The sequence below is a fragment of the Callorhinchus milii genome, unplaced genomic scaffold (assembly GCF_018977255.1).
Source record: "Callorhinchus milii isolate IMCB2004 unplaced genomic scaffold, IMCB_Cmil_1.0 Scaffold1, whole genome shotgun sequence".
NCBI lineage: Eukaryota > Metazoa > Chordata > Chondrichthyes > Chimaeriformes > Callorhinchidae > Callorhinchus > Callorhinchus milii.
Window position 1 is genome coordinate 18,836,692 of NW_024704742.1, and position 21,753 is coordinate 18,858,444.

Below are 21,753 nucleotides of genomic sequence, written 5' to 3' on the forward strand. Positions count from 1 at the left end.
ATTATTATTATTATAAATGAAATACTTCCTTTTAGTGTGTTGAGAAGCTGATCTAGAATGTTTTAATGAACTGTTTAATAATGTGGTCACTATTCGGATTAAAAGACAATGCATCAACAAGCACAGTCATTTCATGAAGAAATTTGGTACATAGCACTTGGATAGGATTTTTCTCAGCTTACACAACAAATTCAACAACAACAAATTACATTTATATAGTGCCTTTAACGTCGGGAGGACGTCCCAAGACGTTGGACAGTCAAGGATTGGGACCTGAGGTGGAGGTTGGGATCAGGAGGGGTTGAGGGCAAGGAGAGTAGGGGTAGGAGGGTGACCGAAGGTGCGGTCGAAGAGGAGGATCTTGAGATGGTCTTGAAGGTGACAAGGCAGGGAGTGAGGCAAATAGACTGTGGGATGGACAAGACACCTGGCCTGCATTCTACTGTATAACTGCACATTCTCTAACTATTCAACAACAATAACTTTGCTAAAATAAAAATAATGAGAATCAGGTCAAATATAGATAGAGATACAAGTGCTTTATGAGCAGTGTAGGCACATGGTTAGAAACTATGTCTAGTCAGAGCATTTGAACAACTATACAAAAAGATACAAAGATTGCACAAAGCACCAGCACCGACAGTCCAATATAGCTGTGCCCTTCATCACATCAACCCATTTCCCTTTTTTTTTGTAAATGTTGTAAAATTTTACGTCATCCCAGACAAGGAAAAAAAGCTAATATCTTAAATAAGTTTGGTACAAAATAGATACATTTAATGTGATGTAAAAAAAAAGCTTCAGTCATAATTAGCCAAGATGAGAAGATTTCAAAAATATACACATGATTAGGCAATGCCGGTAGAAACATCTGTTGAGCCAAGTCTTCTCATTGCTCCAACTCTGTTCTTAAACAATAAGCTGTTCAACGGGAGACACATTGCTGGAGCATTGCAGCTGAAGTTGCAGAAGAACAAAGAAAACTGTCAAAGTAACTGTACATGGAAGGGACTGATGACTAATTCACACAGGAAGTAATGTCACACAAAGAGAAAGAAGCGCAAAAGGAACACATTTTCTTGAAAGTTTTCAGCATATGGGAAGAAATACTGCAACCCATACGGTGTGTGAAACAAACAAAACAAACAGCAAGTGGCAGCACACATACTGTGTTTCTTTTTCCCGAAACTTCAACAAGTTCAGAACTGGAACATTGGAACATTGTTTTAATCCCTCCAAAGATGAAGGTGAGAAAAGGAACCTGAAGTGTGTTCCTTTGTGAGGGTCATTGTTTCTCTGTATTGTCTAAAAAACATCCAAACTATATTTTATTGCTGTGGAGCTTTTGTTATATGTTGCAGTTCAACCCATGGGCCAGATTGCTGATGCATCTGTGCCCCCAAATCCACCAAAAGGTTAGAAAGTGATGCGTTCAAAACTGAGCTGACTGTGATTTCTGGTTAAGATAATGCACTCAGGGCCCCATTATTCATTGGTTCATCTCTCTGCTTTCAAAGGACAGATTGGCTGAGCTCTTTTAGCCTCCTGTTTTCCCTTTGCACACACAGTTACATTCCTCATGGTGCTCCAGTGCTACGTCTGCCAGAGATTTGTGCAGTCGTCTCCCAGGGCTTCTGTATCGCAGCTGAAGAACCTGCAAAAAAAAGACAAATAAAGACAGAGCGTTAAACAAAAATACAATAGAAGTGGATGAGGCCCTAATTCAGTCATAATCAGATTTTCTTCATGCACTTTAAATCTTCCATTGCTAACAGACATCTAAATAAAAGAAGTATGATATGCCTGGATTGCACTGATAACCAGCATGGAATCTTTTGTCACCATTGATTTGTTTTTTCTTGCCATTGATTTATTTTTTCTTAGAAAAGATAAAAGCGGCCCTGAAATCAACATGATACCATCTGTATCAGTATACAGTGTCTCACTTGACACTGAAAACAGCCATGGTAGGTGCTCCACTGAAGTGAAGATGGGATATTCACAAAGTGAAGGTCACTGTGCTAACAGTGTCTTGTGGTTTAGAGTCACTGTGCTAACAGTGTCTTGTGGTTTAGAGTCACTGTGCTAACAGTGTCTTGTGGTTTAGAGTCACTGTGCTAACAGAGTCTTGTGGTTTAGAGTCACTGTGCTAACAGTGTCTTGTGGTTTAGAGTCACTGTGCTCCACAAAGATAATTCTATATATGTTAATAAGCCTTGCATTTGATAATAGTGCATTATCGCATCAAACAAAATGTCTCAGTGTTTCATAGTGTATTGTGTAGTGACTGTGTTTTAACAAATATGTCCCGAAACAGCCATGTTTGCCCAATTTTATGTGGGGTTTGTTGGCCAGGACACCAGGAGAACCTCTCTTCTGTTAACAATCTGTTCAGTGGGATGAACATGAACACATTCCTCAGCACTATCATTATTATATGTAATATGATCGACTGATACAAATGTAATAAAAGGAGATACACTTGTGATACACTTTTCATAACTGGTGATCTTAATTGAACATGACACTCTTGCTGTTTCAGCGCTTGTATTTTATTTTGTCAGAGCAACAGTGGGGAAATTAAATTGTTTCACCCAGGGATACAGCGGCTTTTCTCGAGGTCATTATACTGATGTGATTCATGTAGAGAACATGTTGACATGAGTTAAAAACTAGTACATTTAGTGAATTTATCGCAGTGAATAATAAAAACATATTATAAATAAAATGACATGAATGTTGTGAAATTAAATTAGATATTTAAAAATCATATACTCATATATTGATATAAGATTATCTGAAATCAGGCAAACAGGATGGACCTTGGTCTTCTTTCACCTAGCAATTATTATGTTCTTAGTTTCTTAATTACTTCAAAGGGCTTTAAATCGCAGCCTTTGTTGATGCAAAAAGATGGGAGTTGGAAACAAATTGAAATGAGAATGCGAAGTAGAATTGTTCCAGTCAGGGATAAACCTGAATTGTGCCGGTCAGGAATAACAGTTAAGACTTCATTTTTATTTTCAACTTTAATGAATGAAACCAACTGAAATGGGGCAACACATCTTTGAGAAATCCATTCAGCCTTATTATTTCCCCACTCGATTGACTGCTTGACAGCTGAGAGAATTCACCTGTTGTGATAGGAATTCATCTTGATGTGGGGAGTTTAGCACACCTTCCTGAGTTCTTAGGACTTGCTGACCACTCTGTACACTATTTTTATGAACCTGACGTGAAACACATTCAACTTTAGTTACGATTACAAGTAAATTCAGTTGTAGCACGGTTGCATTACAGCACAGTCGGCTGTGTTCAACATCTGAGGCCCTGCGTGAGAAGTGAGGGGTGAGAAATGGCTGATGTCTGGGTCATCAAGCCACTGCTGATTGTCACTTCCTCTCCACTACATGTATGTGCAAGAAGTGTCTCTAATGTCATTTCCTGCACACTGTGCACATGTCCTATGCGCGTGAAGTGATGTCAGCGGGGCTTCCTGCGCAAGAACTGACTTCACACAACAACCTGGTAACTCAGAAAGCCATTTATTAGCACAGGAAGCCGGCATATCAGTGCCAGAAGCCGGGCATAACCTACTTCCAGTTAGCAGGGTTAACAGTAGACTTGCACTATGAGCAAGCCATAGCAAGGACGGAGCTATAGCAAGGTTTCCCTGTTATTAGAAGAGTTATTTTGTATGTTGAAGTTCCCTTTGAGGTGGAGACTTAAACTACACTCTTGTGAATTTGAGAAACATGGTTATTGTTATTCTGCAGTCTTCTGACAATTCATACCACTTGGTGATCATCAATCATGTTCAGAAACACCAAACTTTTGTCTGGTACCCTCCTCGAATACAGGCACAATTTCAAATTGATATGATCCAGCTTAAAGTTGCGACAGCATGTGACATCTGATCTTTTCTAAACTTCCAATAGTTAATCATCAGTTTGATGCTGACATCCACAAGCTTAATTCTGTCATGCACAATATCTAAGTTAAGAGAAAATGGCCCATTACTTCTTCATTTTTACAGGCAGTAAAATCTAAAGAAGGATGACATTATCTTTACTCTTCCCGGTGGAGAGCAAGTTAGCTTTATTGTGCTGCATTAGTTGAAGGCTATTGTAATCCAGTTTTATTAAAATAAAGGATTTGCTGAGTTCTTAAGTACCTCGTAGTATTTTTTTGAGACTTTGACGGGGACGCACTGACAGTCCAGGCAGCTGAGGGAGCAGCAAGCACAGTTTCCTCCGCAGCGCTTCACCAGAAGGCAACCAGGCCAGTAGAGGGTGTCAGTCCGTTTGAGCTCCTCTCTCAGGGACACCGACAGATTGCGTGGCGTGCAGCTGTACAGCTTCACCTCCTCTTTCAGCAAGTTCAGATCCACTGCGTCACAAAACCAGAAACAGGCCACCGTAAACATTCTTCTTTCTCAACAGTTTCAACAGTGAATGCAACAGTAGTAAGAACACACAAGAATTTCGAAGAATATATGATACTCTACGTCTTAATCCGTTACTTAAATCAATCTGCAGCCAAAAAATCTATCCAGTTCCTTTATACATTTTCTGATACTTGTGTTGGAAAGTACTTGAATGGCATAACAGCTGGGAAAAGCGCCAATGGTGCAAACTTCATTTGCTGCAGAGAAATATATATAACATATATAAGTGTAACACATATATTATATCTATATGTTATACATCTCTCCAACACATGAAACCTGCGCTCTAAGGGCATTTCAGCTCTGTGAAGGTTTTGCAAGTCAGAGTGACGTATTCTCCTTAAATAAAATGCAGTTTATATTTTTGATACATTTCTGTCATTTACAACAATCAAGACTTTTTCAACCCTTCTCCATGGCCTCCATTGTTTCCTTGAACAGCAAGTTTGATTCATTTCCTTCAGTTTGTTTTATCTGCTGGATTGCTTTTGTCAATGGTCCACATATGCTGCTCTCCAACTTCCCGCTTGTCAAAAGCTCGGCACACCTCACACTTTCACCCAAGGTTCAAGCAGCATAAATTCAAGCCTGACATTTTTATATAAATTTATTCTGGGCAAATATTTTTCTAACTTTCTGCACATTGGCAAATGCTTTCCTGCTTCTGGTCTGGCTAACTCCTCTTGCTGAGGTGCAGTTCCACAGATGCTTTTTGGCAGTCCCCTGCCCAAGTAGACATTGTTCATGCTTGAGCCTTGACAGTGAGTGTTGGCAGGTCATATGATGTTGGGAGCATCACAACCGAGCCCGACCCCTCTCCACCCAAAAGTATAACCAGTAGAGGGTGCTGTAGAGAAAACCCCAGATGGTTTCCCTACCCTAACCCAGGGGAAGACGGAGCCAATTTTGCCTGCCCATGCAGGTTCAATTTAGACTTGCACTTGAAAGACTCAGCAGTTTCTACACGCAATGCTGCTGTTTCACCCACAGTCAATTCACTTTACAATATACTCTTGAAGGGTTTTGAGACGTCTCAATGACGGATAAAGTCCTGTATCAAATGCAAGGAATATTATTATTATTCAACACATCTGACTGCAGAACCTTGACTCAAATGACAAAAAAACTAACTTGTCTAGTACTGTAATTTTCAGTAAAAACAAGCAAGCTAATGTGATTTGGGATTGTGCCTATAAATGTATCCCTTCTTTATGTAAGAATATAAAAAAGTAACAAGTAAACAAGGCATTCAGTCCAAGAAGCCTATATGCCAACAGGTTTGACAGGCTTTGATGTGTGCATAGAACATTGTGGCAACGTTCAAGGCATGTCTCAAAACATACCTCTTTGACCGCGCTTCCAGTCATCTTCCCCCCTCCCCGTCTTTGGCTCCCACCTCCAGCTCAGAGGCCCATGCAGCATTGTCAAGTGCATTGAGACATCCTCCCAAAATTAAAGGTGCTATATAAATGTAGATTGCATTGTATTTGCATTGTTTTGTATAGAAGAAGCAATTGTATTATGTGGACTCTTCCCGTTACATAAAGTAACTCCCACATAGAGCATCACCTAGAATAATCATGTGTAAAATTGAAAAATAAATCATTAACAAATTGACTTAACCTCTTTGGGCCTCTTTGAATACCCACCTTTGTAATATATTTAACAACTTCACATTTCTAAAAAGTCGAGGAACATAATAGTTCTGCTTTGGATATTTTTTATCTAAGTTTATATACACATTGAAAAGCGAGGTTCCAAGCACTAGAGACATACCCAAACTGATATCTTTTCAACTCATATAATGGCCATTTAAATTACCCTCGGTAATTCCATCCTTCGAGTGAGATGTTAAGGTCCTGTGGAGGAGCTAGCACTAACTTGGGCTCATTGGGTCAAATGGTCTTCTACTGTGCTGTGCTGCAAAAATATTTACGAACCATATCAAGACAATTTTCCTTTCAGTTCATTATTCCTCCCCTTCCACTACAAATCCTCATTTCACTCTGCCGTGTCTATCAGCCTGCCATGTGGAACTTTGTCAAAAGCAGCATAGGAATATAATGCATTTAAATTACACTTGGTGATTCCAGAAAAATAAATTTAGTTAAAAATACAATAGGTAAAAATGATCATTGCCACACAGAATTTTTGTATCTAGTTGTACTAATGAAAATGCCTCTTTAATACCCTAAGCACTTTACTCCATTATTTGTAATGAACTGCATCATCCACCTATTATTCTGACTCAAGGAGAATGTGGTAACTAGTGAATTCAATGAAAGAGATAATCTGAATGATCGGAAAAAAATTCCCTCACACCACAGCCAATCTACCGTGATTCTACTGCATTTCCCATTTAACTACTTGAAGAAAATAAAAAAGTTATGTCAATCTTAGATAAATTTCAATATTTCAGGTGTTTTTCATTTTGAAATCCAATGTACTTATTAATGTTCATTTCATGCAATTCACAATGTAGAATTAACAGTTTGCAAACCTCATTTGAGTACTCTCATAATATAATAACTCTGGAACTCTCTCCCTCAATTCCGCTGCCTTGCCCCCTCCCTCCCCATTTTCAAATCCCATCTAAAGACCTTCCTTTTTGATCGTGTTTATAGTCACTTCCCCCCTCCCTCTTCCCCTGGCTCGGGGTCAGACTCTGGGAGTGCGGTGGGGGGCTGCTGACTCCGCGCTGATAGTGCTACCAACTGAGCCAGATTCACAGTTCATATCATTAACTTAAGCACATTTAAATAAAAAAATACCATAGGGGTCTCTAATGTGCAACTAAAACAACAACTTGAACTTGTATAGATGGTGAGGAGCACTGAGCAGAGATGGAAAGTAGAGGACTTGACGAATGTTGCCCAAAAGTAGCCAAAGAAAGATTATAAAAATATTTTGAAGGTAGAGAGAGATGACAGTCAATGGCATTTTGGAAGAGGGCACCAGAGAACGAGGACATAATGGTAGAAGGTTTTGGGGAGAAAATGGCATAACCAAGTGATATTGTCTTGGTGTCAGGTCTAGGGCTTGAGGCAGAGCTAGGGTTCAAACATTAGTCATCATTTTTTAATGGAAAATGTATCGGTGATCAGCATGTTCTAGACTTAAGTTCCTAGGTCATTTTAAGTGCTATGTTGTGTCTGCCCGATGCACCTGATTTCCATTTATCTGCACATAGGAAGCATCTCTTAGTTGGGTGGTGGACAGAGTGGTGTGTCTGTGACAACTACTTCCCTCAATCACTGCTAGGAGAGAAAATGATCATTTGAATTCTTAACGTGCTTGAGTTTTGAACAACCCCATCGCTTGGCAAACAAAGGTGGAGCGAACAAAACGATTTCATTTGTAAAGAAAATCACATTTAGACACTAACTGTTAACTTCATATAGCTTTCCATTGACGGCTGTAAAGTGTAATCTTGACAAACTGTTCGTGACATGTTGGAACAGCCTAAACATGTTACATAAGGTACATAAAAGGTACAGTTACATAAAAGTCAGGCCTCTCTCCAAGCATTTGTACTGGGTGATTCTGAGGAGTTTACACCAGCTCCAATGCCAGTTATTTTCCTTCCAATTGCAATATTCATCAAGTAAAACAACTGGCCTGTTGTTCCCACAGGTAGTAAAGGTTTTATTGCTTTATTGAGAATCAAGGTGAAGGGCCAAGGCCTTAAGTGTACTGTCACGGTTGAAAAATAGTCACAGAGAGAAAAGGTAAGTCAAGAAAAATAGGTAGCATGGCTTTTGAACAGTTGCAGGAAGAAAAGAAGACTGAGGGAGCTAAAGAGATCTGTTATTTGAGGTTCTGTGAAAGAAAGAGCAGGAGGTAGTATGAAGAGCCTGATTTCAACACTATGATGATTACAGAGAGATCGCACACCACACAATGTATTTCAAGCTTGAGACAAATGAGAACATTTGGAAAGGCGTAACTGTAGTCATAGCGATCAAAATAGAGAAATTATATAAGGAATGGAAGCGAGAATAACAATTACACCCAATGTCTAATATTCATCAAATATTGATTTTCCTCTCCCATTATTTATTGCTCCAGTCTGAGATTAATAATAAATAATGATACCGAAACACCACTTTGGGAGTGGAGTCCATTAAAATGTCCTGAAGGATTTCACATCATGGAATATATCATAAACTGATTACTAAATGTAGAGATCCTATTATTATACCTTTACGACAGGAAACTCCATTATATAGGTGTAAGGAAAAGATTGATCAGTGTATGATCAACCTCAATAAGTTCAATTGAAGTACAGTGACTATTGCTACATGGGTAAATGCAACATCTCTCTCATCTGTGCTGGCAAAATTGCTACTAACTAGTTTATTCATTCACTGTTCCAACAAATTTGTCTTTCACCTTGTGGCTGTTTGTGGGACATTACTATGTGCAAATTCACTGCCACTTTTGTCACCAAAAAGCACAGTCACTATCCTTTACAGAAATCTCTGTGAAACACCTTGAGATATTTTGACATGATCAAGCACTATATCAAAAGAATGGATTATTAATATTGAATATTCTCTGATATTAGTTCCCACATCTAAACCCACAAGAACATATTGTTTGACCCACTAAAAGAACAACAACAAATTGCATTTATATAGGGTATTTCATGTCAGGATGACAACCCAAGGTGCTGGACTAAAGCTTGTCCTTTGTACACACTAAGCAAATCCCATTTTATCGTGGATACTGCCATTCAATCTATCTTCTGGAGGAAAGTGTTGCACACAGACTCGTCTTGCCAAAGATAAAACTTGAAAACATTGACCCACTTCAATTATGGCCTGCTGTTCCCACAGACAAGATTCTTCCCCAACCTGAAAAGCTGAAAAATTTCTCAGTCTGCATCAGTGCCTGGAGCCTCCAAAATTATTATCAACTAGATACCTATCTTCTGAAGGAGCTAACCTCCACAGCGTTAATTGCTTTGTTTAAGAGTCTGCAGCCAGATCCTAGTTGTCAGACATTAGATTGCACGAGACATGTATGTAAAATTCCTTGCTTCACGGGTCCCTATCATTGTACAGGTCAATGAGACCTGGTGAATTAGTGTGCACTGCATTAAGATGTATAACAGGTCATCCTCAAATATATGTAAATGGTCATAATGCAGTGCAGAGTTCTCCAGCTCTTTAAGTGCTCAGGGACGCTACCCTGTGTGGAGGGCGCTATATAAATGCAAGTTGTTGTTGTTTCGTTCATGTACGATAAGTGTATATTCAGTGAGCAAGGTGCAGTTCAGCAGATGTCCACATTGAAGTGTTCAAGTCAAAGTTTGAGAGTAGAGAGAATGGGCAACCATGCTGAACAGATAGGGAATCGGGCCACTGACCTCTGTACATCTAACAGGGGACATGGACAGACTCTCTGTTCTACTGGACCCCAGTACAAGTTCATACCACAAGTGGAAAAGAAATTTAAACAGATTTAAATGCAATAATTTCCAAATTACCTCACAATGACTCTTTTCCAGCTGTTGAGAACTGTCAAATTAATGAAGGAAAACATTTGTCCTGACTTCCAAAACGAGAGCATGCATATACTGGGAGATCAGAGGACACATTCCTCCTCTGTGTATATGAAGTATATGTATATGCAGTCAACTCCACGACCACCGATGTCCTGACAGCTGCCTGTCTGCCATCGAGTCCTGGACGAGAGACAACTTTCTTTAGCTCAACGTGCGCAAAACTGAGGCCCTCCTGATTGGCTCACGTCAGCGCCTCCACACCTCAGGCGCCGACACCATCAGCATCCAAGGCTGCACTCTCCACCTCTCAAAGCCAGTCAGGTACCTCGGGGTTCTGTTCGACCCTGAGCTGTCCTTTCTTCCCCACATCCGCGCCACAACTGGCACCGCCTTCCATCACCTCCGGAACATCGCCAGACTATGGCACTACCTCACCCCTCACGCTGCTGAATCACTGGTCCACGCCTTTATCACCTCAAGGCTGGACTATGGGAACTCTCTCCTCGCCGGCCTTCCCGGCACCTCCCTCCACAAGCTGTAGGTCATTCAGAACTCTGCAGCTCATGTACTGTCCCGCACCAGGCTTCGGGACCACATCACTCCTACCCTCGCTCGCCTCCACTGGCTCCCCATCCCCCAGAGGATCAAATTCAAGATCCTCATCCTCACCTACAAGGCCATTCATGGCCTCACTCCCTCCTCCTACCTCTCCGACCTACTATCCCCCTACTTACCTGCCCATACCCTCCGTTCCTCCGGCTCCGCTCTGCTCCACATCCCCCGCCCTAACCGCCCTACCATCGGTGGCCGGGCCTTCAGCCTCTCAGCCCGTATGCTCTGGAACTCCATCCCCCAGTGCCTTCGCCTTGCTTCCTCCCTTTCCTCCTTCAAGGCCGGTCTCAAAACCTTTCTCTTCAACCGTGCCTTGAGCTCCCCTCTCGACTCTCTACGCCATCCTCGCTCCCTCCCTACCCTCCCCTCATCCTGACCATTTCCCCCTGCTCGGGTCCCGACCCAACTATCCAGCGCCTTGGGACGTCCTCCCAACGTGAAAGGCGCTTTATAAATGAAATCTTGTTGTTGTGGTTGAAGTGCCATTTTTTTTAAAATGACGGGACAGCTTTTGTAAGATGAGCTCCAAATGTATCCAAAAGCGTGATTTTGATTTTTGGTTTCTAAAAACTCAAGTTTGACTAACTTTGTATTCCGAGCAAAAGTCTGTGGAGTATTAATTTAATACTAGATGTAGTATCAGCTTGTTGTGAGCCTTTGCCAATTTCTGCAACAAATCATAGGGGGGAGGGGAGAATTTTTGTGTGACATTTCATTCCGGATAGGATGTAATTATCTGTTATGAAATGGTGGGTTATCAATCAGAATGTCCACTCGCTTTCAGCATCTCAACACCCAAATCATACTCTTTTGGCTAACTACGGGCTCTTCTGACACAAATTGGCTCATTGCTTTTCAATGGGAAGATCCATCATTTCATATCAGGTCTGAACAGAATCTATGCACGGCAGAAGCCATTGAAAATTGTTCAGCTGCCATCTTTGATATATGCCAACTTAAAGCCAGAGAAAAATAATATACTTTTTTACAAACCCAGAGGCAATGTCTGAATGTTGCTTTCCAAGACATTGGTTGAATGTAAGCTCCTTGGGATGTCTTCCCAAGGTGAAAGGGGCTAGACAAATGTAAATTGTATTGTATTGAATTAACCTGTTTCTCTTATTCTCGATAAACATCTATTTATATTGCATCTTTCTCATTGGGAGCATGTCACAAAGTGTTTGAAATGCTGAATGAGCTGGGTGTGGGAGCCAAGGGGATTGGAGAGAGGAAAGATGACCGAAAGCACGATCAACAAGGTATGTTTTGAGCTATGCCTTGAACAAGGGGAGGTAGGGAACGAGTCAGAGGGATGATCAAAGGCAGCATTGCCGAATAGCAGACACACAGAGTTCTAAGGGCCCAAACATTGCTCCTAAGCTGTCACAAATTTCTATCACAAAGCAAAAGATCCACCACTTTTTCAGATTAGCAAAGTAGATTGTCACAAAGGTTTAAATGAACAGAGCAAACGGCTGCCCCAATGTCTGGGTTCTGTGGTGGGATGGAAAACAGAGGTGCGATCCAGTGCTTCGAGAAGTCAATGTGGAATCAAAGCTCAGTCGTGGGCAGGAGTCAGCTCTGAAAAATGTCTGACAATTACATCCGAAGAAGAAAAGTTTATTGTGCCATATTAAATGCCCCTTTGATAAAATTTACATTTGCAAATGGGATTGGAGCCAGGAGTTTATATTTGATTGGATGAAGCAGCAGCAGGCCTGGATGATGTAGCACTCTTTGTTTAAGTGGTCGAGCCCCAGACTGTTTGACAGCAAAATTTCCAGGCTCTGGCAAGTGTTCACACTTATCAAATTGGTAGTAACAGCAAGGATAATCTGTACTGCACGTCCTTACAGCAAAATGCAATTTCTGTACCCCAATACAGTGTTGTACACTTACATGAGTCATTCAAGGAATGCTGTCAAAATGTGTTTCAAAATACTCTTCCCCACCCACGTTTGAAGAATGGTAGCGCCCCAACTCATGTTTTCAGCTATAAGAACAAGTTTTCCACAAACTAAACCAAATGGTAACTGTCAAGCACAGTATCTTATGTGCTGAAAAAAACAATTCTATACTGGAGACAGTCCACAAGAGGCCTTTTGAATTATTTAAACTTCAGTTTTAAATGCCAGAGATTTGCCTATTGCCAAACTCTGACTGCATGACTGCATGTAGCCTGTATGGAAGGAGTGACACTCCATCTTAGATTGCATCTCCTCCACTCTGCAAACCCATCTTTCTCCCTCTCTCTCAGATAATCTGTGATGAATCAGCAGATATACTGGTAACCTGACACAAGTCAATTGTTTTCATTCAGAGCTTTGTACTTGTAAAATTGATCTTAGATTTTAACAGTGGTTATGTATATGTTCTTAAAGGGACCAAGTTCCAAACTACAGTGCAGTACCTAATAATGGATTGAATATCTAAATCCCTTTCTAGAATATGGGAATTGTAGAAATAAAAAAAGAAACTCAGCTGTCATATGTTTCTGTCTCTTTTTACAATACATTCACATTCTACAGCCAGAATAAGGAAGGGCCTTGGTTATTACACAAAGTGATAACCTCAAACTTTGGTCAGCCCGAGGACCCTAATTTAAGCATTGACTTTACACACTCAAACACTATTGCCAATAATAGATCAGACTTCTATACCATGGGATCCTTTTGAAAATGTGTCTGGTACTCTTTCAAATGATATTTGAATTTCAGTCGAAGAATGTGAGACTGTCGTGGGAATTAACAGACAGTTTATCAAAATAACATGATCTAAATAGTTGGTAAGTGAGCAATAATTACCAATAGAGTGTTGCATTCTAAATACATAATTTAAGCCTCAAAAGTAAAGCTGTGCAAGGCCTTAAATGGACCACACACCATCACCGTGGCTACATTATAGCGTATACAAGCTCTATTATGGTAATAGGGGATTTCAATCTAATTAAAGCATTTGACTATCTATTAATTCTCTATTCTCTATTCCAGATTAAAATCTTTGCTCTACATGCTGAAGTCCTATAATGTAGTGCTTCACTTGGAAGCGAGAAGACCAGGGTTCAATTCCCAGGTGGGGCAAAACTTTAGGTAAGTTTCCTTACTCCACACATCTCTGTTTACCTAACAATAAGGAGGAACTCAGTTGTTAGTCGATTGATGGACTGCTTTCTAGTGGTTATACTCCCTCCAAAAAAATGTGGTCACTCAATCCACAACTGTTTGTGGGCACTACTGTGCACAATTGGCTACCAGGTTTCGTCTACAAAATACACAGTCAATTCACTTCACAATATATTCTGTGAAGAGCTTTGACACATCTCAACAACGTGATAAGGTCTCTATATCAAATGCAAGGATTATTGTCATTATGCTAGCCCTATTAATGCTCAATGATTACTCAATTAGACCACTTAGCTTCAATAACTGTATTCCAACTACAACAACAACTTGCATGTATATAGTGCCCTTTACATGGGCAGCATCTTGGAGGACTTAACAGTAGCTGAACTGATGAGAAAGGGGAGGTGACCAAAGGCATACTCAAAGAAAAGCGTCTTCAGGTATGATTAAACAATTGAGTACAAGCAAAGAGGGCTAAGGTGGAAGAAATGAGGCAGGGAGTTCCAGGTAGTTGAGGCATAGTGGCTGAAAGCACAGCTGCTGGTGGAGCACAGGGGACGAGGTACTTGCAGAAGACCAGAACCAGCTGAGTAAGGGGGTCGGGTATAGGAATGCGATATAAGCAGGTCATGTAAGGAAGTGCCAATGCATGACGTGATTTGTAGGTGAATACGAAGATCTTGGAATTGCTCTGTTTGTGTGACAGAGAGCTAGCTGAGCTTGGCAAGGACTGGGGGTGTGGAGTTTGGTACAGGTGAGGATACAGGTGGTGAAGTTTTGAATCAGTTGGGCATATTGAATGGTGGACTGGGGAGACTGGTGAGGAGGGGATTGAAGAAGTAGATGGGAGGTGCTGAAAACGTGGATGAGGTTTCAGTAGTGTTGAGTTTGAGATACAGTTGGAGGCGGGCTATGTGGCGGAAGTGGAGGAATGCTGTCTTGATCAGGGACCTGATCTGGGGTAAGATGGGACAACTGGGGAGTGAACCTGATATTTAGTTGTACACAGGTCCGGGGAGTCTCAGAGTAGGCCAAGGACGTTAAAGCGTTAAACAATTAAGTTCAACCAACCCAGTTTATCCCAAAGTTCTTAGACTTATCACAATTAGAGCTCAATAGGATATGGATGAGCCTGCCCCAGTTGGCAGCACTCTCACCTCTGAGTCAGAAAATTGTGGGTCAAGTCCCATGTCAGGACTTAAAAAGCATAGACTCAATGCAGAACTGTGGGCGTGCTGCATTGTTGGAGGTGCCGTGCTTCAGGTGACCTTGTTAAAACAAGGTCCTGTCTGCCTTTTCAAGTGGACATTGAGGATTCTATAACACTCTTCAAAAAGAGAAGTAAGTTTCTCCCAGCGTCCTCAATAAAATTGGTCATTCACTTCAGGCTGTTTGTGAGACATTTCTGTGTGCAAATCGATTGCCATGCGTGCCAGCAAAAATACAGTCACTACACTTTACAACATATCCTTTGAGACGTCCTCTTGGTACGCAAGGCACTGTACCAAATGTACAGTATCATTATAAATACTTGGGTTGATTGATGGTGAGAAGGACTTGAAACAATCTTGTACATAAAACATTCTCTATGTTGCTTTTTGCCTCATTTCTGCCTTGGCTAATCCTTTGAAGTTTGGGCAGTTTATGATGTTACCTCAATCCCTAAATGTGTTACCAGTTTAGAACAGAATGTTGCACATTTCTATTGTCTGTATATGAAATTTATTGTGTTAACTCCATAACTTTCCTAATGGGTTCAGATAAGTTGTTTTTTCATCAGAAACATTTCCTCTAAATTTCCAGGTACAAAAGCACCCAGTTCTAAGTTGATTAACTCTTTTTTGAAAAGAACTGGAACAGTATTCTGAGGATATAAATATTGGTGCAGAATTGCAATGAAAGTTGAACCAAGGAATATCAAGTTGATTCCGTGCTCCTGGACCAGAAGATTGAGGGCCTGTAGCCTGGGGAGTGATCAAAGTTCGGGTTAAATAAACAATTATGATAATAGTAGTAATAATATCCATTGCATTTGATATAGCTTCTTTCATGTCAAGGGGACATATTAAAGTGCTTCACCAGATTCACTGAAAAGTGTAGTGAATTTGTAGTGCTGGTGTCTTTATTGATTATCTCCTGGAGGAGGTCAGTTCTGCACAGATAATCTTTGACTCTCTTAAAGAGAATGAATGAAGTCAACTACAGAACATTAAATGTTTTGTATAGTCTGAAGAACGAGTCCTTTCTGTTTTCATTCTTTCTTAATTTTTTGTGGAGATGAAGAGGGGGAGGTGGATTTTTTTCAATATTCACAAATTGATTTGTAAATAGTGAATCCACAGGTACCTGGATATATGTTAGGCTGACTTTCCCAAATTACTTTTTACTTGCATGCCGATCTCCTGCCTGATATCAGAAGCAACCTTTCACCACAATTCAATTTCATTTAAATTGACCCTGAGATTAGCATCAAAGAGTTATTCCAGCCTCAAACACACCTGGGTCATGGCAGAATTCGCTTTTGGTGGTTCTTCTTACAAATCCTGCATATTAAATCATGCAATATTTTAATGCCACTTTTCAATGAAGTAGACTGCTTCCTTAATATTTGTATCGCAAGTGTTCAACAACAACAAAATTAGATTTGTAAAGCGCCTTTCATGTCGGGAGGATGTGGCATCTTTCTTCAAGAAAGATAGCAAAGGAAGAAAGTTTTCCATTATGCATTTTGAGGATCTGTGTCATCTTGAAAGCACTTTCTAATTTTTCAGGATTTCACTTAGAATCCTAGAATGTTACAGCCACAAACAAACTACTCTGCCCAACAAGTGTACTGGAGTTTTTTGTCACTTGAGACATGTAATCTAATCCCATTTTCCTTCTCACTTCTCATGCCCTTTAATAATGCCTCTGATAGTCAAACTTGAAATAGTGATTCCTCAGGAGCTATTTGGAGATATGAGTTTACTTGTTCACATATTCCTGGTAAATCCCTTTTATCTATTGTGCCTATGTTTTTACAAGGTTAGTGTTTTATTTGCAAACACCAAGCAGCCTGTTGAGCAAATCCCAAGTAGATATATTTGCAATCATGAGCCTCATTTAAAATCCGATCAATTCCGCTTCCAAGGACTTTTGAAGCAGCATGAGTCACTGCAGAATCTAATAGAATAGGCTTATTGCAATTCAAAACATGCACTGAATCTTAAAAGTCCAATAACACACCTTACCAATTTTCTATTTAGATCAAAGTTAGGAATAATTTATTTTTCAAGCAGCATCTTTACATGTACAAAAAGCAGTAAGCTAGTGAATGGCAAGTTAGAAAATGGAAGGGAACACTTACCTTTGGATTTTCTACCATACATAAAAGCCTTTCCAAGCATCTGCCAGGTTGGTTTGTACAAGTCCTCCAAATCCAACTGCCATCGCTCTGGATCCAGGTACTTAATCAGCTCTTCTAATGTGTCAAACCCAGAGACGGCATCATTCAAAGTATCTAAAGACAGCGAGGATGGTGGCAATACAGTTGAGCTTTCAAAGTGGTCCTGTATAACAATCAAATTAAACAGTATTGTTAGAATTATTGTACATGGCTCGTGCCATTACAATTTGTTTTTTAAATGCATTACCGAAGCAATACGAATAATAAAATATTTACTGACATAAAACAATAAACGTATACCATTGTATAATTTTTTTTGTACAATAACAAAGACACGATAATACTTATGGACAAATATTTGTGTTTCAAGGTTTTGTTCAATACAGTCAAATTGTCCAAAACTTACTGAACCAAATCTCATTTGGAGCTTTTTGGCAACATTCCAGACCTACTTCTGCTGCTGCTATCTTAAACCCAAAGCACTACAAACCCAGAACTAATTTTAGTGGAACATATCACACCAGCTAAACCTAGACTGCCAGCCCGAGTAATTATTCCCCACTAAATTCCACCTTCATCCCAAAAATCGAAGACATGAGTACTTGATCTGTATTATTCATGGTTCTCTCGAAGATGTCAACCTACGTCAGTCCCCTCAATTTATAACACCAGGAAAAAAGTTTGGATGACAGATAATCCAGACTCCTGAACAAACATTCCAGGTTTCTATCAATGTACCTCACATGTCAGCCTCTTGAATACCCATGGGTAGAAATTCCATCCAGTTCTCAATTTACTCTAGTAATATTGCATTTCAGCGTGTGCAGAATTTGGCAAATTGTTGAATTCACCTTTCAACTTTGAAGCTTGTTTTCTATAGTTCTTAAAAGAAACTTGAAGAAAAAATAACTTCAACAACAACAAATTGCATTTAAATAGCGCCTTTCATATTGGAAGGATGTCCCAAAGTACTTCAACATTAAAGGCTACAATAGGAATTGTAGTTGACAGCCCAATCTTAATATCCCATGTTCACCAAGAGAAATGCAAATATATTAAAAACCATCAGTGATCACTGGTAAAGCAGATCTCTGATCACTGCTGAAACCTGTTTCGCCCAAAAGATCCTAAACAACATTCACCTTTACTAATAGATATTCTGGGACTGAAATTTCACCTAGTCTTAGTCTGCAGACCATCTTGCCGTTAAATTTAAGATGGGGCTGAACTAAATTAAGCTAATTTTTAAAACCAGTATTAATTTGGAAGCTGTTTTTTTCACAAAACTAGATTCCAAATTAAGAGTGGATAAAAGAATGTTCCACAATTACGTGCAATCTTAAATTTTAAGAATAAATGGTCCTACAGATGAAGACTAGGTGATATTTTGGGGCTTCTAACTCCCAATCGTTGGCTTCTCTTCCATTCACAGATGCTCCAGTCCGACTGAAACCATTCGTACTCCCAAGTCTGAATTTATTTTAATACCATTATTTCATCAACATCATCTTGTGAGACATATAAAATAATACAAGCCTTTGATAGGAGGCCAGAACAAATCCTTTAAGAACAATTTTAGCCAAAATCTGACTGAACCAACATGCTGAAGGGGCACTTATGCTAATGATCCCTAGAAACTTTAACCTAAACAGAAAATGCCTTACAGAAAAAAACACGTACAGTTTTTCATTCAAAATTTCCATTGCGTAGACCGATGTGCAAGTGCAATAATGAGGAGAACAGGCTGTTCACTTAACCAGCAGCTGGTTGAATCATAGTTACAAATTACATAACCCACATTTATTTTACTTTGAAAAAAAAGGATGAAAGTTTAGACTCTGTTTCATTTTTTAATATAATGGGCTGGGATCAGTGCATTTTTGATATTTCCTATGAAATGAAGACCAGTCGTCATAAAGTGGGAGACAGAGTCAAACTGCTAGCAGCATTTGTCTATATTTTTTTTAAGAAGCTGCATGGATTCACTGCAGCTATAAGCCTACCAGTGCCTGTGATTCACAATGTTCCTCAAAGAGAACAAATAAGAAAGGACTCAAGGTTTGCCAGTCAAAAGAAGTAGCAAAACGAGAAAGGAAATAATAATTATAATCCTTGCGTTTGATGTAGCGCATTATCACATCACTGAGACATCTCAAAGCACTTCACAGAATACACTGTAAAGTGAATCGACTGTGTATTTTGTGGGGGCAATGCGGCAGCCAATTGCGCAGACCAGGGTTCCACAAACAGTCGTGGATTGAGTGACCACATTTTTTTTAATTTAAGAGACAAAAATCAAATAAGAGGAAATAAGCTGTGGAGTTTTGAGATGCAATCTTTTAGTGTTCCCAATAAAGCAAATTGGCTGAATGTAAATTGCGTCTCAGCGTCTCTAAATCGCTGGAGCTTTTAGACTGTTAATGAACCCTTCAGCCCTCAGTCTTTATCATTTCCTGTGTGTCCCCACCACATCAAATTGAAAAACTCTTCTTGCTTTCCACCAGCCCTGACCCCATGTGTCAATAGTATGTCACTCTGTAATGCATTGATTCTCAGACTTGATAGTTATACATTTTTTATGCTGTCCAATGAATTATAATATGGCTTTCAGTGGCTCTTTGACATTACCACTGGAATTCTGTGCCAAGGTGGGAGAGACAAACAAAATTAAAGCAGTTTGAAGAATGTCTTTTCTCCTCACTCCCATCCAGATTTTACCCTTTAATTTGAAGGCAAAATGTTATTGAAGGCTGGCATGGCAACAAAGTGCTTTAGCACAGGATTTGTTTTTAAACCACAACTCTGTTCTTTTCACTTTGATTCTGTTTTTCGCCTCTTTGTTTTTTCCTTCTCCCGAAAGTTACTGATTCATGCTGGTCTACTCTCACATACAATAACAACAACATGCATTTACATAGGGCCCTTCACCTGGGATAGAGTCTCGGAGAGCTTCACAGTGACGGAGTCTGACAAAGCACCAAGCTCCCTCCTTCACTTCATGAAACTGAACATTGATTATTCATGTGTTTAACAATAAGTATTGCCATTCCATTTAACCATCACGGCCAGTGAGCTTGGTGATATTTTACGTCGATCACAAACAAAGCTTCCTGATATACAATGATACAGGCAGGTTCTGGTGACTTAAAAGAGCCACAAATATGGTGTGTGTCAGCCTCGCTCAGTGGTAGCACTGTTGCCCCACATCGGGACTTGGAATCACATACTCTAAGCTGACACCCCATTGTAGTGCTGGGAGAGTGTTGCATGGTAATAGGTGTCGTTCTTTGGTTGAGATGTTAAACCGAGGTCCCATCTACCTATTTGTATAGCGCCTTTCACATCAGGAGGACGTCCCAAGGCGTTAAGGATTCTATCATGGTTCTATTGAAAAAGAAGGAGTTTTTCCCGGTGTCCTGGCCAACAAATCCCCCAAATAAAATTGATCACTCACTCAATGGCTGTTTGTGGGACACTGCTGTGTGCAACTGGCTGCCGCGTTTCACCCCCAAAATATACAGTCACATTACAGTATATCCTGTGAAGTGCTTTAAGCCATCTTGTGATAAGGCGCTATATCAAATGCAAGGATTATTATTAAAATTATACAATCAATACAACTGATATTCCATGAATCATAAGCATTGTAATTCAGAAACATTTCAGTGCTTATTTCCCATGGTATGGCATATAAATTAGTCTAATGAATTTGAAAGTCGAGTATCATTTGTAGTGTTATTTACACTTTGAAGATTTGAATTATTTAGAAATGCAAAACTTACCGAAACCGAGGGGAAAGTACCTGGCTCACATGAATTATGAATAGTTGAGCCACAGCATGCACTGTATAAGAATTTATCTTCTGCACAAAGTGAAAATCTTCTTTATCCAGTAATGTCTCCAAATTTATAATGATTATATTTGGAACGATTGAATTGTCTTTTTGGATCAATCCTCATCCAGAATGTTTTTATATTAGTTTTGTGGCCAAAATTCTCTTACATTTCTCAAAAGATGAACATATGGTTTTACGATCTTCGTAAAACCTGACCACCTCCCCCCCATCCCCCCGTCCCCATAACACATTCTAATTGTTACAGGCTTGTAGTTTCGCAAAGACAAATGTGTAAATTCAAGCTTCAGGTTGGATTTTGAGAGGGGGGAAAAAAGACTGTGCCTATTATTTTGAAAATCCAAGCAGCTGAACTTGCTCTAGATCTCCAAAGTAGCACAATCTGTAAGGGCAGAAGATATTAGGAACATAAATGAATATCTTAAAACTATATTTGGAGAGTGTTTTTTGTTTTCCCTTTAAGTGCTTTAAAGCTTGTTCAGGAATGTGTCTTCTAATTATCTGCTATAGTTTCACAAGCGGCCTTTTTGGCAAAAACATTCAGTTTTTTTTAATACTGATTAGTCACTCACCTAATAAAACGTATCAAGATGATACATATCTCTTAATGGATTCAATTTTTGTTTTATCTTTGCTGTAACTATAATTTCAGGCTTACGTCTTGTGTTCTTTTGGGATACTTTGAGAATACATATAACGTATCTCCTGTAATCTATAAACAGCTGAAACATATTTTAACTATAAGCTCCAGAAGATTTATGCCAATCTGTTCAACGCCAAATTCGTACAGTATGCTTGAAAACCTCATTTGGACTTTTCACCCCT

At 39.7% G+C, this 21,753-nt stretch overlaps 1 protein-coding gene across 2 annotated transcripts in view; it reads right to left on the reverse strand.

Moving 5' to 3' along the window:
* Positions 1–520: 520 nt before the first annotated feature.
* The window catches only part of pdgfc (platelet derived growth factor c), a 114,118-nt gene continuing 92,885 nt past the window's right edge, over positions 521–21,753 (reverse strand). For both annotated transcript variants that reach the window (XM_042342294.1, XM_042342286.1), the window contains 3 exons: positions 17,037–17,238; positions 4,175–4,389; positions 521–1,654 (listed from right to left, as the gene is read on the reverse strand). In XM_042342294.1, coding sequence (XP_042198228.1) covers positions 1,538–1,654; positions 4,175–4,389; positions 17,037–17,238 — 534 coding nt within the window. In that variant the 3' untranslated portion in view covers positions 521–1,537. The remainder of the gene's footprint in view (positions 1,655–4,174; positions 4,390–17,036; positions 17,239–21,753) is intronic.